The sequence below is a fragment of the Mustela nigripes genome, chromosome 8, assembly GCF_022355385.1.
Source record: "Mustela nigripes isolate SB6536 chromosome 8, MUSNIG.SB6536, whole genome shotgun sequence".
Lineage (NCBI taxonomy): Eukaryota > Metazoa > Chordata > Mammalia > Carnivora > Mustelidae > Mustela > Mustela nigripes.
The window spans coordinates 51,103,404-51,122,085 of record NC_081564.1 but is presented as its reverse complement, the minus strand read 5'-3'; the positions used below and the strand labels follow the sequence as shown (position 1 = coordinate 51,122,085).

Below are 18,682 nucleotides of genomic sequence, written 5' to 3'. Positions count from 1 at the left end.
TCCTTTGTGGTCCGACTTCCCTGGTTTAAGCCAGCAGTGGAAAAGAGGTGCTGGAGGATGAGTCAGAACGCCCTGTCATTGTTCTCTGGTGAGCTCAAGCAAAGTGCTTTCATATTTTAATCTTCCAAGTTAAGGCCGGAGGTAATTCATCTAGTTCAAGTACGTTGCAAACCAAACATAAACTGCGTCCCATTCTTTTTCTTTTCTTTGGTGGTAGGAAAGGAAGAGAGAAATCTCTAGTAAATGTCCAGGACTTCAATTTAGGAGACAGGTGTACGAAGGTCAGTGGAGGGCTTTACTTTGGGACAATGCAGGGTCTTGAAGAAGGGCGGTAGCGCACATTTAACTAACGTCAAGGATTTGAATAGATGCGTTTTCTGTTGTAACTTATCCTTGACTTTTTTTTTTTTTTTTTCGTAGCCTGGAACCCCTTCATTAATTAGTTAATGTTTTTAATTTATGGTAACTTTCTTGCATCACTGCTGTATTGGCCATGGCATTTCTAAAAACAAAAACAAGACCCCCTCTCCCCCCCAAGAAAGGGTGCCACACATGAAAACCCTGTCCGAACTGCACTTGGAGATCTGCAGTCAATTTACTCTAGCAAGGAGTTCCTGGAGTTCCTTTCCAGCATGTAGGCCTCACGCAGCTGGGACAGCCCTGGCGACCCGTCCACCTCTGGCGACCCGTCCAGCTCTAGCTGTCTCTGACCTCGGAGCTGCCCGCAGAGAGGGCAGCGCGCGGGGCGGAGCCGCGGCGCGAAAGTGCGCCCAGGCCCGCGCCCCCTTCCCGCGGCCCGCCGCGCCCCGGGAGTGAGTCTTTGTACAGTCAGGGCTTCTGCTGGGCAGGGCCAGCTGCTAATCTTCCAGGCGGACACCGGGGTGGGGGGGCGGTGGCGAGATGGGGCATATAGGTGGCGTCGGCTGCTGAGAAACACCTAGCGCAGGTAAAAGGGTGGCGACGAGAGGGAGTTCCCACCTGTTGCGCTCTAAAAGAAATGAAGACTTGAGAAAATAGCAAGGAGGGGCCGATCGGTGGCTTTTAGACGCGCCTGGAGCCCCACCCTCGGCCGGAGGAAAAGCCCCTTGGGTGCGAGGCCAGCGCTCCAGAGAAAGCCAGAGGAAAAGCGCCTCTCCCCGCGCGCCACCGTCTGTGCCTCGTACTCGTCCTGCGGGGCCGGCCCAGTCTGCACTCCGGCCGCGGCCTTTGGCCCCGCCGAGCCTTCCCACCCGACCTCCGGGCGCTTCTCCGGTGACCTGTCCCCGAGTGCTCCCATGGCGTCCGCCCGCCCCGCACGCTCCCGGAGCGGAGCCCAGTGCTGGCAACTGCTGCTGACCCTCTCGGTGAGTGGCCGCCCGGCTGCCGGCTCCCGGGAGGGGGGGCTCCTCCCGATGGGGGTGCCAGAGGAAACTCGGGGGGCAGGGGTGGCTTGTGGGGTGGCGGGCAAAGTGGAGGGTAATGGGTCGCCGGCCGGTTGAACGAATGGAGTTGGAGGAATGGGGGAAGGTTGCCAGGAAGAGGTTCGCGACCTGGGCGCCGCGCTCCCGAAAGGGAGGAGAAGGGTGTCATCGGTAGATGTAATCAGCGCAGGCAGACGGAGACGCAGACGCCAGCTGCGAACGCCCAGCCAAAACCGTGGCCTCTGGGGACGAGCGGGGAGCGCGGCTCCTCCGAGCCTCTGCCATTCCCCGGGAAGGTGCGATCCGCTTCTGCCTCGGTGCCGGGTTCCGGCCACCGCGAAGGGAGCCCTGCGCGGACCCGGCGGAAAGTGCTCGCCCTTGGGTCAAAGGGAGGGGACTACGCGCCCTTCAGGGGGTTGCTCTCCGTCTGTGTGTGAGTGTGCGTAGAGGAGTGGTCTCGACGCTCGCGCCCGGAAACGGTAGATGGGCGGGCCCTAGGTGACCCTTTGTATGGTTCCCTTTGTTTGTCAGCGTGTGCGGTTGCCACCCCCTTAATTTTAAGGGAAATGTTCTTCCGAATCTCTTGTGCACCAAGGCATCTGGATTCTTCTCCTAGGCCCTCTCAGTCTAAAACTGAGAAAGAACACAGCAGCAAAGTGTTCACTCCCCAAACCTGGGAGTGAGAAGGCGTGGCCTTACTTGGGGAGGGACACTTCCCCACAGCCGGGGGCGGGGCGGGGAAAGGCAGAAAGTGCAGGAATTCGATGCCAATGGACAGACCCTGGGAGAGTTTGGGATCCGAGGTTTCCCCAAATGGACTTCCTGAGTCCCCCAGGAAGAGAAAAATTAAATAGATCAGGTGCCAGAAAGTTCTCAACCTGGTAGTGTCCTTTCTCCTTGAGTTGGAGCTCAAGTTCTCTGAGGGACAAGGGAACAAACCTGGACAACAGACAGCAGGAAGATTCCTTCTGGGAGTGCTGGAACCGGCGTGGGGGAAGGGGGGAGGGTGGGAATGAAATATTCTGATAATTTCACTACTCAACCGCTCTTAGGTTACAGGCAATTCCTTAAACTTTTACGTCATGAAATTATAGTACTGTCATTCCAATGTCTTTCTCTAGGAATTCTATGGACAAATTCCCAGGGCATATCCGTATCACAGAAAGGGCCAGGGGCACAACAATTAAGATTTTACAGTTGAGAAAACCAAAAATGGCATAGATAACGGTCACAACGTATGTAGTTGATGACAAAGAAATGACTTTGGTTAGATCCCTAATAAAGTTGCCGCTTTTTAAAGCACTGGCCATTATTCTTTGAAGGAAAGGGGGTAATTAAGCAGGGACAGCAATAAGTATGAGCAATAAATAGGACTGCCTTGCCTCTGCTTACAAAACTTTCTCTGTTTTCCTTTCTGGAAAAAAGACGATAAAGTGAACAAACTAAAGGTGACTTGTCTTAGCTTCAGAGTTGGATTGGCCAGAAGTGGGGTAGAAAAAAAGCTCTGGCGCTGGCTACACCCCACATCCTGCTACATTCTTGGCTGGAAGGCGTGGTGTGAGTCCTTCTAGTTGTTCTGGTGTCTGTGGGAATACCAGGGCAAAGTCCTGCCAGCCTCCGGTGGTTCTTATGCTTGTGGGCCTCAAGTGTGATGGATGTGTAAAGAGCGTTTGAGTAGAAGGTATTATTAAAGAGTGAATAATTCCTATTCACTGGGGGAACACCCTTTACATTTCCTCCTCTCCGTGCACCCAATTAATCCTTCACCGTTCCACAAATCAGCTTCTCTCTGCTTCCTAATACAGCCTTACCTCACATGGGTCTTAACCATTTGAACTCTGGTTTCTACCTAAACACCTAACGAGGCTGCTCACTCTTTAAGGTCATAAGGGATCTCCGCTGCCGAATAGAAACCATTCCTTGCACAGTTCCACCTTGTAGCTTGTGCCTTTATTGAAATTCACTCCCCCTTTCTTTTCTTTTGACCTTCCTGTCCCTGACTACTCAGAATCAGACTCCCTATTCTAAGTCCTGTTCAAGAACTATCATTACAGGTGCCTCCTTAAATGAAATTTATTTTGGTAGTTGGGATGTCTTCATTGAACAATACGTCTTTTTATCTACCTAGTATGATGTGGGACACAGCAGTTATTATCTTCTCAAACAATGTTGCTTTTCTTCTCATAATATCCTGTAATTCAGTGACTGACACTACTATACACCTTGTTGCTCAGGTAGGATGTCTGGAAGCTGCTTGCTTTTCCTTCCTCACTGCTCCCCTCATTAAGAGAGTATCATTAAGTCCCATTAAATCTACATTCAGAAATATCTTATGGATATCTTTGCTTCTATCCGTCACCTCTGCTATTACTTTTTGCTATTACAGGGAATGTCATAGTGAATAAACTTGTGTATATATGGGATTTCATGTATGGGCAGATGTATGAATGAATAGAATAGATTACCAGAAGTAGGATTGCCAGATACAAGTATAAATGACTCTCTACTTTGGTAGATATTACTAGCTCCTTCACCCCTCCATAAAGGTTGTACATGACTAGATGGAAGGCTATTTTATAATGGATGGCACATCACATCATTGAGGATACATAGAGAGTATTATATATGTAATATATATATTATACATAGTATACTAATATACTATACTAGTTATTATATTATATTGATATAGTATAGGATTATAGTATAGTACTATACTATGTATAAAATACTGTATTATATAGCATGTTATATTATACTGTATTATAATTTGTATATAGTATGAGACTACTTGATCTAGGCAGACATTTAGCAAAAGATAAGGTTGAACCAGTAACTCATGCAGAACACAGAGAAATCTAAACAGATGGAAGGTTTGTGTAACATATACCATATACTTAATAAAAGAAAACATGGAAAATTCCTATTTAAGTTTGGAGTCAAGAAGGGGTATCTATGGTTAACGTGGCTTAGATTTCAAAAGCCGTTTATTAATATTGAGAAAACAAATTATGTTAAATTATAACCATTAATATAAATATATTATAAATATTATAAACAATATAAATCAATTATATTAAGGCACACACACACTTGTCCATGGCAAAAAACCCAAACCAAACAAAAATATTATAAATAAGTCAAAGAGGTAATTGAAATTGGAAAAAAAATTGCGGATCATATTTTTAAAAGGCTAATATATGAGTATATAAAGAGCTCTTATAAATCAAATAGTCCAACATGAACATTGATATGAAAAAGTCCCATAAAGTTATAAAAATGGCCCATAAAAATATTTCAGCCTCACTCATAATAAGAAAAGATGTAGTTAAACTTCAACAACATGTTCCTCCTTTGGCAAACATCCAAAAGTTTGACAACAGGCAGCATGGGCAAGAATGTGGTGAAATCGGAACTCCTATAAATTGTTGGTGAGTGTAACAAAGTTACATTTATGGACTGTATACAGTTACAACAAATGCAAACAGAAACTGTTTTACTTCCTTTTCAGCTGTTTTTTTTTTAAAGATTTTATTTATTAATTTATTTGACAGAGAGAGAGATCACAAGTAGGCAGAGAGGCAGGAGGGGTGGGGGTGGGAAGCAGGCTCCCTGCTGAGCAGAGAGCCCTAGGCGGGCTTGATCCCAGGACCCTGAGACCATGACCTGAGCCCAAGGCAGTGGCTTAACCCACTGAGCCACCCAGGCGCCCCTCCTTTTCAGTTTTTTTTTTTTTTTAAGATTTTATTTATTTATTTGACAGAGGGAGATCACAAGTAGGCAGAGAGGCAGGCAGAGAGAGAGAGGAGGAAGCAGGCTCCCCGCCGATCAGAGAGCCCGACGTGAGGCTTGATCCCAGGACCCTGAGATCATGACCTGAGCCGAAGGCAGAGGCTTTAACCCACTGAGCCACCCAGGCGCCCCTCCTTTTCAGTTTTTAATGCATCTAATATCTTTCTGCATATTCATATATAATACTGCAGTTATGAGTATAATTATGAGACTTCATGGATTTTTTAAATACCTGCTAGGTCTAATATCCTTTCATAGCTTTTCTTTTTCATAATTTTCCCATATATTCTTAGGTTTTTAATTTTGCCTTATGATCTTTTAAATCAGCTTGTGTAGTTCCAGAAAAGATGCTGTTAAGACTTTTATTGACATCATGAAATTTATAATTTAACTTAGTGGAAATTGATATATTTATGTTGATTTTCTTTTTCTATCCAAAATAATGATACATCTTTTTTCTTGTCTGAGTCTACCTTCCTGTCCTTCAGAAATGTTTTCAGATTTTTCTCAAGTAGGCTTCACATGTTTCTTGTTTTTTACTCCTGGCTTTTTAACTTTTTATTGCTCTTGAAAATGATTCCTTCTCTTTCATTATATTATTTGACTTGTATTTATGTGTATAAAGACTAATGATTTCTGTATTCTAATAGTTGTTCCTGCTCCCTTACTGAAATTCTTTATTGTTTTATGGTAATTTACTAGTTGATTTGTTTGAGTTTTCAATTAGTCCTATCAAATGCAAATAGAGATTCTTTTTTTACTTCTTCCTTTCCAGTCCATATGTCATCTAATATTTCTCTCTTGCCTAATATATTTTAATGTAAAGTTAACTATAAATGATGACCTTGGAAAGTCCATGTTATTTCTTAGTTTAGTGGGGCTGCTGCTAATGCTTTCCCATAGATGTTGTGATTATAACAAAATATAATATAAAAAAATCACATTACAGAAGTACTTATTAACTCCTGGGGGGCTTTTTTTTGTTTTTTTAATCTAGGGGTTGTTATTGCATTTGGTCAAATGTCTTTCAGCATCTGTGGTAATGATTACACATGCCAGGCCTTCTTTAAACTAATCAGTGGCTCGAGGTTCCCAGACCAAGCAAATAAGGTGACAGATCCATTCAAGGACTGGTTTATCTCAGGCTCCCTCTACAGCAAAGGTTTTCCATTTGGGGGTCCCAGATTAATGTGTGCAGCTCTTCTCTTACATCTTAGGCAGGTCTGTACTTAGATTTCCTTCTCTTTTATTGAGGCCAAACAACCAGCATCCAGTCTTCTTAGATCAGAAGTTGCACCTGATCACTACTCCCTGTTTGAGTTTGATCCCCAATTTCTGCCTAGTAATTCTTTGCTAGATGGTTTAGGAGGGTTAACAACAACAACAACAACAAAAATCCATCATTTTTCGTTTTGGCATTTTTTCCCCCCGAATGATCTAGCTGCTATTGTTGGAAGTGAGACTCATTCTCCTGATCCATTCTCCACACTGCTCAGACCCCCCTTACTCTGATAGGAAGCTGCTTATGTCATGTATTCGCTTAAAGCAAATCTTTGGTTTCTTATTATCTTTAGAGAAAAAAAAAGATCCACATACTTTGTTAACACTATTCATAATTTACCCCACACCTGCCTGTCTGAATCCATTTTCTTTTATTTCGTTTTTAAGATTTTATTTTTAAGTGATCTCTACACCCAAAGTGGGGCTCGAACTCACACGAGTTCAAAAGTCGCATGCTTTACCAAATGAGCCAGCCAGGCACCCCTGAATCCATTTAAATTTTGTCCCTCTTGTGCTATGAGTATCAGGCTTTTAAGATGTTCTCAGATCTGTGTCATCTCTGGGCTTCAGATATGCCGTTTCTGTATCTGGACCAGAGAAGCTCTGCCCCTCTTGACGTGGCTACAGTACAGCCGCTCTTGAGGTAACCTCACCTAGCTCTTACACCATGAAGCTAGCTCCCCCTGCTATCCTATCACTCTAGACTTCTCCAGCAGAGCATTTATCCTACTTTATTGAAATTACGACTATGTCTTATCCTTGAAGTGAATGTTTCATGAGGATCATTGTTACTGCTCTGTGTCTGGTACACCGTACACATTCAGTAAATATTAGTTAAATTCATGAATGAATGGATGTCCAGGATGCTGTTCTCTAAAGTCTTGAATTAATCCAGCCATTTTTCACTTCTCTGCTGTTTTCATCTTAGTCCAAGCTACCATCCTCCCCCCTTTCACATTTCTGCTGGAACCTCCCAACTGGTCTTCTTGCTTCTGCTCTTGCTTCTCTGTAGTCTGTTCTCATGTGGCCACCAGAATGAGTCTGTGTAAATGCTCACCACATTATGCAGCTCCACAGCTTTTAAACCTATGGTTGCTTCTCTTTGTACTCAGAATAAAATCTACACGCCTATTATGGCCCTTTAGACTATATGTGATATGCCCATGCCTGTCCCTTTAAAATCACCTTGTATCACTTCACCTCACTGTGCTTTCCTACCATGACTCCCTTTTTGTTCCTCTAATAAACCAGGTAAAATCCTCTTTCAGGGTCTTTGTTCTGGTTTTTCTTCCACCTGGAAGACTTCCCAGTTAGTGAACTGGTTTGCTTCCTCATTTCATTCAGGCTTCTAGTCTTCCCTTTGTCACCTTTTCTCCCTGCTTTATTTTTCTTGTAACATATATCTCCTGGCTTTATATGATCTTTGTGCATTTATTTTTTTTTTGTCTCATTATAAAGTAATCCCCATGAGTTCAAGGACTTCTTTGTTCACTGTTGAGCACTGCCTTGTACCTAGAATGCAACCAGTAAATGTTGGTTGGATGAAGAAGTAGATGCATGCTTTCAATCCCCCTGAGTTGGACTTGTCACACATCTCGCTTTACTCCTGTTCTAAGATGATACGGCTAGTGAATGTCCTTCTCATCTTTTAATATCCAATCCAATAGTCTCTTCACCATGTCCACACCTAATTTCCAAGTGACATGTAATCACTGCCTTGCCTGATACTCTGTATATAACTTAAATTGGATAATTAAATGTATATTGGAATGTGTAGTAGAAGTAAAACGTGTGTATTAGGAATGAAATTTTAATCCAAATTTTTGATTTTTTAAATTTGTGTTTATAGACTTCATAAATACAGTGTAAATGCTAGTCAGCTATCTTGCTTTTGGTCAAAAGCTTTTGCAAAACTGTAGAACTGTGAATCTTTCAGAAGTGTGCATTACACAGTTTTAGAACAGAATTAAATTTCACTGTGTTCAAATATATATTATATTGGAATTGGTTACCACAAATCACTAATGCATTTCAAAAATTTTAAGTGAAATATTTTGTAAAATGACCTCACTGGTCACCTATGAGAAGATGCGCCTTCAACATAAATTCGTATTTCAAAGTTATGTGCTTGTTTGTGTGGATCATGATAAATAATCTCCAAGTCGCTCCATGAAACGAGTTGATGCTTCTCTTTAAAGCATTGGGTTTTCATTTAATATATTATTGATTTGGTACCATGGTTCATAGGCAATTGACTATTAATTGAAGCTGTTTGCTGACTCTGTAAATTTGTTTTTGTTTTTCCTAGTCATATACCTGTGCTGCCTACCTAAGTTTTTAGTGCTCTCACAGTGATTCTCATTCAGTCCTCCAGAGACTCATTACATTAGTGAATTAATTTACTATTAACTCCTTTTTACAGAATAGGAAACAAAAGCTAAGAGGGTAAGGAATTCTTGGAGTTTACATGCTTTGTGAAGGAGGGAGCCTTCACTCTTGGCCTGTATTTTATCCTTCCTCATCAGACAATTTTGTTCTGATTTCTGCTGCAGTGTATTTTTTTTTAAGATTTTATTTATTTATTTGACAGACAGAGATCATAAGTAGGCAGAGAGGCAGGCAGAGAGAGAAAGGGAGGCAGGCTCCCTGCTGAGTAGAGAGCCCTATGCCGGGCTGGATCCCAGGACTCTGAGATCATGACTGGAGCCAAAGTCAGAGGCTTTAACCCACTGAGCCACCCAGGCGCCCCTGCAATGTATGTTTTTAAATTTTATTTTGCTAGTTGTATAAACTAATTTATAATTACACCAATTTCTAATTTATATAAACTATGTCTACATTAAGAAGATCTTTTTTTAATGCATAATTACTGATTTGATGTTTTAGATCTTAACATTTGCCTGTGACGCCTGCAAAAAAGTCATACTACATGTTCCCTCCCAACTAGATGCTGAGAAATTTGTTGGTAGAGGTAAGAAACTGCTAAAATGTAAAATAAATCTTATTTGGTATGATCTTGTAAAATTAGTGTCATTTTTAAAAGAATAGCTGCATTGGAATTAATAGTTATAACTAATATATTATCATTTGTAATACATGTAATGTCATTCCAATAGAAGGAATATTGTCCTTTACTGAAAAACATGATTATATGAAGTATATAAAAAGATTTAGTTTGAGCGATAAATAATTATTAATATTTCTGCTACATGGGGGTGAAGGTATATGTTATTACATACTTCTATGAAATTGAGAAGTAGTATTGAATCTATTTCTTGAGTTTAAAGGTAGTTGTTTTTGGATTTTAATCATAAAACATTTTGGCATTTTCCTGATATATAATTCCACAAATGCTTCTTATCAACTATTACTTATTTTTTTTTTTGAAAGAGAGAGAGAAAGAGGGAGAGGGAGTAGGGAAAAGGAGCAGAGGGAGAGGGAGAGAGAGAATCTAAGGCAGACTCCGCTCAGCATGGGGCCTGACACCAGGCTCGATCCCACAACCCTGAGATCATGACCTGAGCTGAAATCAAAGCACACTAAACCACCTGAGCCACTCAGACACCCCATGTCAATTAATTTTTCTCATATAACTCAAATGTGCAAGGAAAGAGCAGACCAGTGAGAACTCAGAATATAATGACTCTAACAATAGATGCAAAAGGTTAAGAAATATTTTAATTTAATAACTGCTGATTGATGTTCTAGATTCTGTCTAAGTTTTCTCAGGTATTGCTCTATAGGTAACTTCAGTTAATAAAGAATAACTTCTTTTGGTATTGGTTTACCTGTTCAAACACTGGAACTCACATGCTTTTATTTTAGGACAAATGTCTCTTTAAAAAAAAAAAAAGAGTAAAGTAGGTATTAGAAGTGATGTATGTGTTTATGCACAATTTAATTAACCATGTAGTTAATTGCACTTTCAAAAATACAACATTTACAAGTATCAGTGTAATTTTAAGTTTTTGGCTCCCCACCCCAACAAATGCATAGATTGCTGGTAGCACTATATATTGTTTCATTTTACTTTACAAATGATTGCTGTGTGTATTTCCTACAGTTAACCTGAAGGAGTGCTTTCAATCTGCAAATCTAATTCATTCAAGTGATCCTGATTTCCAAATTTTAGAAGACGGTTCCATCTATGCAACAAATGCCATTCTTCTGTCGTCTGAGGAGAGAAGTTTTACCATATTACTTTACAACACTGAGAACCATGAAGAAAGGAAGCTGCATGTTCTTTTACAGCATCAAACAAAGGTACACCAAACTATAAAGATGATGTATAGTGAGTTGTTTTCTGCAGGTGTAACATTACCAGGGAAGATGTGAAATCAGAGAGGATGTGGGATAGTTTAGCTTGATGAAGAATGGAAACCATCATGCAACATAACAGTGTTCAAATCGTGGAAAAAGGTCTAACCTCATCTGTTATTCTAGGTTGTCATTGCTTTTCATATGGGACAGGAACAGAGAACTTGGGAGGCTACAGCATGGGAACTTGAGATTGGACACAAAGAAGGATTTCTTAATCTTTCCTGTAGAATAGATTTCTAAAACAAATTTTGAAACTCTGCCTCTGGAGGTCTATATGTATCTTAGACAGCACAATTTGTAGTCTTAAAAAGTAGATGACTATTTTAGGTTGAGGTTCAGACCTCATGCCTTACTTATGGGACTCTGACACCAAAGATCCAGATGATTTCTATTCAATCATCGGCCATTATTCACTGCAGTAGCTTGAGAATTGTCACCATTTTTCTCTCCTCATTCTGACACAGATCTCTCTCTTGGTCCGTGGCTCTTCTTAGCTGCTGGTGAGTGGAAGGTGCATATGCTAGATTTAGAGGGTCACTCACTTAATTTCTCTTCCTTGCATCTCTTGCCCTCCCATGGTTTTGCATGGCAATATGGCAACAGTAATGTTGATTTTGTTTTTGTTTTTTAATTTTGCTTCTAGGCTTCCAATTCCATCTCTCTTTCTTCCATGTTCATACCAAGTTATTTTCTCTAGAGGATTGATGTGATAATAGTTAGGACCGCTATTTCTTTGTTATCTTTTTGCAGTGTTGACATTTAGTTTGGTTTTCCACCATGGTCTTAAACCTTTCCAGTTAATCCTCCTAAGAGAGAGGTCAGAATTTCGGGGTTTGTCAATAAAGTAATCATTGACTTTATTATTTTTTTCCTGTGTTCTAAATTGAGGTATTAAAGAAGAGGCATTCTAAAGAAAAAGTTCTAAGACGTGCCAAGAGAAGATGGGCTCCTATTCCTTGTTCAATGCAGGAGAATTCCTTGGGTCCTTTCCCACTTTTTCTTCAACAGGTACAGTTTATTGTCCTTTCACTGTGGACTTTTATGGTTTCCATTTTTTTTTTTTAATTTGGACAATGAATGTGCAGTTATTTAAAAATAAGTTCTGTCCAAATACATGTGTGAGTATATGTATTGTATGTTTGAATAAATGGGTATAAATACATATCTTTATGCCAGCATATACTTTTTTTGCAGTTTTAGTCATGCAAAATTCATATATGAAATTGTAAAACCCACCTAGCACTCTCAAACACATGGTTCCTTAATGAATTTTCATATTAGCACGCATGTCACTTGGACATAGCCTAGAAACCCCAAACATCTTCTGTAATAGAAGAAATTACTGTGAAGGGCAAAAGACACAAACTTTCTTTCTATTGTTTATCCCCAAGTCCACTACTAAAATCATACTGGATCCTTTCTCTCTTTTTAACTTTTAGTAGCAACCTCAGCAAATCTTTCCTTCTTCCACTAGCCATTGCCATGGCCATTCAGTCCTTGACTTGGGTTTCTTTTCTCTCAGTTCTTGAAATTTGAGAGAGAACTCTTCTTTATATCCCACCGACAAATTTAATACAGCTGAGAGAAGAGCATATAGAAGTTGGGAAAGACATTATTTGAAAATAATTGTGTGTCATCCTGACATATAGTCAAGATATTACTAAAAGGATCAAAACAATTTGGGAAAAAATTTCAAGTACCAGAATATCACACTTGCCAGGATATTATGTTATTCGTATTCTCACTCCTTTCCACTCCCCCTTTCAGCTCAGCTTCAATAATAAAAAAGATGCTGACAAATAATAGAAACTAATTAAAGAAAGCATTTCCCATGGTTTTTGCCCTGTAGACAGTAACTTTAAACCTAGCAACTCAGATATTATGTATAGTATAAATTTAAGCTTAAAAGAATTGATGAAAGCATAGTTTTTCATACTCAGAATACTTTGTTTTCTCAGACAGTTAAAGTCTTAAATGTTTGGTCCACATAGGTAACATTTAGCTTTTAAAGTATTTCTCAGTTATTCTGGAAAACTAAGACACTACTACATTGTTTTCCTCATGCCTTGCTCTTGAAATTTCTCAATCATTAGCCTTCCTTACTCTATTGCTGTTTTTTTATTCATACATGATAGTAAATTAAAGGGGTAATTGCTTATTACAACAAAATGGCAGTGTGATTGCATAAATATATAGAGATGAAAGTTATACTAAAATAAATATTTGTCTCTTAACATCTACTTTCTAGATTCAATCTGACACTGCACAAAACTACACTATATTCTATTCCATAAGAGGACCTGGGGTGGATCGAGAGCCTATGAATTTGTTTTATGTGGAGAGAGATACTGGAAACCTGTATTGTACTCGTCCTGTAGATCGTGAGGAGTATGAATCCTTTGAGGTAAAGTCTGAAGATTATGTATCGTATTAGTCATTGTTAAGTTTGGCTGTTTCCTCTCCCATTCTCAATTCATTTATCTTTTTCTATTCTCTGAGCTTGTTGTCTATGCTGTGGCTATATCTGATAGCACAGACCTGGAGCAAAAAGAGTTTTATAGAATAAAGAGCATTAGATTCTTAGATTGGTCTTAGTATGATAGTTTAATTTTTTTAAAAAAGATTTTCTTTCTTTCTTTCTTTTTTCTTTCTTCCTTCCTTCCTTTCTTTCTTTCTTTCTTTCTTTTCTCCCTGAGTGGGGAGAGAGGCAGAGGGGGAGAGAGAAGGAGAGAGAAAAAATCTCAAGCAGACTCTGTGCTGAGCACAGAGCCCCTAGAGGGCTTCATCTCAGGACCCTGACTGAGATCATGGCCTGAGCTAAAACCAAGAGTCTGATACTAACTGGTTGAACTACCCAGGTGTCCCTAGGATTGAATATTTAGGTTTGGAATTGCTATAAGAATGCCTTCTAAGTTACCTGTGATGTTTTGCTTTCTCTGAGAGCAGTTATGAGAAAAATTGGAATTGAAATTCACATTATGAAATTAAAAGAAATATATTGCATTCCATGCACAGTTTACATCTGTGCATTTGTTCTATTTCTGACTTTCCTTTTTTTTTAAAGTAAAAAATTCTCATGAAGAGAATTATCTAACTTTAACTACCAATATGCATGAAATCCTAATTAGGAGAATATAAGATAATATTCTAGTTAACTGCATCTGGGAGTTTGGAGTCCTAAGAATTCAAAGTTATTGAAGATTCAGAGCATGGTATTTAAAATCCATGCTCTGGAAACTTCCAAACAAAACAAAATAGTAGAGAAACGGAAAGATATTCTAGGCTCATGGGTTGGAAGAACAAATAACTGTTAAAATTCCCCTACTATGTGAAACAATCTATAGATTTAATGCAATCCTGAGCAAAATACCAGCAGCATTTTTCACAGAACTATAACAAACAATCCAAAATTTGTATAGAACCACCAGAGACCCTAAATAGCCAAAGCAGTCTTGAAAAACAAACTTCCAGATGAAGTTACATTACAAAGCTGTACTAATTAGGGTGCTTGGCTGGCTCATTTGCTGAAAAATGTGACTCTTGATCTCAAGGTTGTAAGTTCAAGCTGATATTGGGTGTAGAGATTACTTAAAAAAAATTTTTTTTTTTTTTTAAATAAAAAAAGGACACCTGGGTGGCTCAGTCAATTAAGCATCTGCCTTGGTCTCAGATCATGATCTCAAGGGCCTGGAATAAGCCTCACATCTGCATCCAGCTCCCTGCTCAGCAGGGAGTCTGCTTTTCCCTCTGCCCCTCCCCCTGCTAGGGCTCCCTCTCCCTCTCTCTCAAATAAATAAATAAATAAATAAATAAAATCTTTTTAAAAAAGATAACCAAAGTTGTACTAATCAAAACAGAATGGTACTCGCATAAAAATAGAGACCTATATTAATGGAATAGGATAGAAAACCCAGAAATAAACCCAGAATTGTATGGTCAATTAATCTTCACCAAAGGAGAAAAGAATATACATCAGGAAAAAGACAGTCTCTTCAACAAACGGTGTTGGAAAAACTGGTCAGCTATATGCAAAAGAATGAGAAAAATGAAACTGGAATACTTTCTTATACCATACCCAAAAATAAACTTGAAATGGATTAAGTGTAAGATCTGAAACCATAAAAAGCCTAGAAGAGAGCACAGGTAATAATTTCTCTGGTACCGGCCATAGCAACTTCTTTTCTAAATGTCCCCTGAGGCAAGGGCAATAAAAGCAAAAATAAACTATTGGGACTACATCAAAGTAAATAGCTTCTACACAGTGAAGAAAGCCATAAAATTAAAAGACAACCTACTGAATGGGAGAAGATATTTGCAAATGAATCCTCCAATAAAATGTTAGTATCCAAAATACATAAAGAACTTATAAATCTCAATACCCCAAAACCAAATAATCCACTTAAAAATGGGCGGAAGACATGAATGGATATTTCTCCAAAGAAGACATACAGATGGCCAACAGAAACACGAAAAGATAATGTCGTTCATTATCAGGGAAATGCAAATCAAAACTACAACGAGATATCACCTTACACCTGTCAGAATGGCTAGAATCAAAATACAAGAAACAACAAATATTGTTGAGGATGTGAAGAAAATGAACCCTCTTGCATTGTTTTTCTGTTTTTCTATGAAAGATTTTATTTTATATAATTATTTGAGAGAGAGAGAGACAGAGAGCATTGGTGGGGGGAGGGAGAGAGAGAGATGGATTATCCGCTGAGTGGGGAGCTCAACATGGGCAGGGCTCCATGTTGTATGGAAGTGGTGAATCACTACAGTACACCAGAAACTAATATAACACTATGTTAACAACTGGGATTAAAATAAAAAACTTAATAAAACAAAACAACCCAAAAAATAATCTTCAAGTCTGTTCTGGGAAAATAATAGTAAAAGCTGTTACACTCATCCACAACAGGACAACTCTAAAATTATCTCTGTTATTATATTAGATAAATGTAAAATCCTGTAGTACACCATGAGATTAACCACCTCCTGTGACATTAAGGTTATGTCGACATCCTCAAACATAACAAATGGTGCAACTCACACTGCAGTGCTGAACAGTTTCCAAATTAAAGCCAAAGGAAGTTGGAACCATATTTTAACTTTGCTTTATTTCTTATTTGACTCTTCACAGCTAATTGCCTTTGCCACAACTCCAGATGGATATACTCCAGAGCTTCCCCTGCCCTTGTTAATAAGAATTGAGGATGAAAATGATAACTATCCAATTTTTACAGAAACAACTTACGTTTTTACAGTTTCTGAAAATTGCAGAGTTGGTGCGTACCTACCTTAACAATGTATGGCAGCTTAATGTTTTAATTCCTAAATTGAATTTTACTGTGGCCATTGGGAGGCAGCATATTCTGCCGACAAGCAAGGGACTTGCCACTCAGGGTTGCTGTGGGTGGAATTTTGCTCTGCCTTTCACTAGCTGTGTGCTGTAACCCTGGGCAAGTTTCCTAGTCTTGACAAACCTTAGTTTCCTTATCTGTAAAATGGGTTTTTGATATGCGAGATTGTTGTGAAGATTAAATGATGCATTATACCTTTGAAAAGCCAAGCCTAGTGCCTGAAAACTAGACAAATTACTCAGTTACTTCCTATGTGAAATAAAATAAATAATTTTACGAGAACACACTCTAAAAAGAAAAAGGTTTTGAGCAGTTGAAGTCTTAGTCTTAAGGAGATGTACTGATATTCCATACTGATTAAATGATTGACAGTACTCTGAGCATTATCATAAAGGTCACTGAGAGTAATACAAAGGTTTTCTCAATCTTATGTCAATGGACCCCATCCGCTGGAAGTCGGAATGCAGTTTTTGAGTCTTCCAGAAAGATCTAACTAAACCAAGAGTTTTGGACACATTCTTGACAATTTGATCAATTTAAGGGCAGACTTACAAATAGAAAAAGGCTAAAGAGTAGTTAGAATTCTTTAGTCTAGAAATACAAAGGCAATGGATGGATGTTTTCAACATTTATCAAATTGTACAGTAAATGCAGTAAATACAGATGTGGTCAACAAATTCCTAAAGGTTAGAATGCTGGGATATTTTTAAAAATGATACTGCATATAGAAGTCTGCAAATGTATAAAAACTTTTATTCTGCCATTTAAGTAAATGGTCCAAAAGCTTTTTGAGGTAGATGGAAAGGAATGAAATAAAGGGGATGTTGATAATGTAAAAGTTTTGGAAATTAAAGAGGATTTCTCAATATGTAGGTTCTACCGTGGGACAGGTATGTGCAACGGACAAAGATGAACCTGACACGATGCACACGCGTCTCAAGTACTCCATCATCGAGCAGTTGCCAGCATACCCCACACTCTTTTCCATGCATCCAACTACAGGCGTTATCACCACGTCCTCATCTCAGCTAGACAGAGAGGTGACCTAAATATTGACAGACAAAGCCTGATTATCACATTGCCATTGAATTGTACCTGTATATATGTTGTATAGCACCTATAGATGTGTTTGTGAAAAGCATATTGTGAATCTCATTTTATTTTATTTTTATTATTTTTAAAATATTTTATTTATTTATATGTCACAGAGAGATATCACAAGTAGCAGAGAGGCAGGCAGAGAGAGGGGGGGAAGCACACTCCCTCCTGAGCAGAGAGTCTGATGCAGGGCTCAATCCAGGACCCTGGGATCATGACCTGAGCTGAAGGCAGAGGCTTAACCCACTGAGCCACCCAGGCGCCCCATGAATCTCATTTTAGAAAAGTTATTCAGTATGCTGATGGAAGTCATTAACCTTGCAGTGTGCTAATTTTGAACCACTAATTTGTTCTCCCTTGAAGTGTACACTTTACAAAGTCAAGTTTCCTAATATTAACATTTTTACAGAATAAAAACAGGAAGTGTCAAGTATGAAAAGTGGAACTTTTCCTCAAATTTTCTGGTCTCAGGACCTTTTGCACTCTTAAGTATTATTGAAGATTCCACAGATTTTTTTGTTTATATGGGTTATATTTATTGATATTTATTTCATTAGTATTTAAAGCTGACAGAAGTTTAAAATATTTATTTATTCACTCATTTAAAAATCATAAGTGTATTACATATTATCATAAATAACATTTTTATAAAAAACAATTACATTTTCTAAAACAGTAAACAATTTACTGAGAATGACATTATAATGCATTTTTCCAAGCCTCTTTAATACCTGACATAATATAAGACTGGTGGATTCTCATATCTCCTTCTGCATTCAGTTTGTTATAATATGTAGTTTTAGCTAAAGTATATAAAGAAAATCCTACATGATAGGAGGTTAGAAAAGAGAGGAATATTTTAATAGTGATTTTAGATCATTGTGGGTACTCAATTGATACTACACCAAAACTTGACAAGTTTTGTTTCATAAATATGTTTTTTGCAGTGTGCACTCTAAAGCCTTATGAAGGAGTTTTCATACTTTGTTATATTAAAATCCATTGGTCTGTCTTGTATTCTGGACAATTTATCCATGTATAATTTCTTAACTTCCTGCGTTGACCAATTGGAAAAGCGTTTTTCACTGAATTATGTAGATTTTTCCATAGATTGACACATTTTAGTAAGCAATATAGGAAAAATGTCACCTTCTTACCTCCATTGATATCACAGTGGTTGACAAAAGTTTTCTGGAAGTCTCATTTTTTTGAAACTCTAATATTTGACAATAAATAATTGTTTTCCTTGAGTGACAGATTCACTTTATTAAGATATAATGTCTTCCAAATACACTAGTCTGAATAATGATAGATGTCTTTCATGTAAAAATGGGATTTTGTGCAATTAAGCTCCCCAAAACAATAGCTAGTTCAGTTCATAAATAATCACACAAGTACTTCCCTTGAGAAGGACATCATATTATGTGA

General features: G+C 38.7%; 1 protein-coding gene across 3 annotated transcripts in view; it reads left to right on the top strand.

The window, feature by feature from the left end:
- The first annotated feature begins 770 nt into the window (after nt 1-770).
- DSC2 (desmocollin 2) overlaps nt 771-18,682 on the top strand; it is a 40,692-nt gene continuing 22,780 nt past the window's right edge. The window contains exons 1-7 of one of the 3 annotated variants that reach the window (XM_059409402.1): nt 771-1,343; nt 9,360-9,444; nt 10,537-10,736; nt 11,682-11,801; nt 13,042-13,197; nt 15,937-16,081; nt 17,030-17,196. In XM_059409402.1, the coding sequence (XP_059265385.1) occupies nt 1,275-1,343; nt 9,360-9,444; nt 10,537-10,736; nt 11,682-11,801; nt 13,042-13,197; nt 15,937-16,081; nt 17,030-17,196 (942 nt within the window). In that variant the 5' untranslated portion in view covers nt 771-1,274. The remainder of the gene's footprint in view (nt 1,344-9,359; nt 9,445-10,536; nt 10,737-11,681; nt 11,802-13,041; nt 13,198-15,936; nt 16,082-17,029; nt 17,197-18,682) is intronic. The other 2 variants (XM_059409401.1, XM_059409400.1) reach the window with 2 other exon arrangements.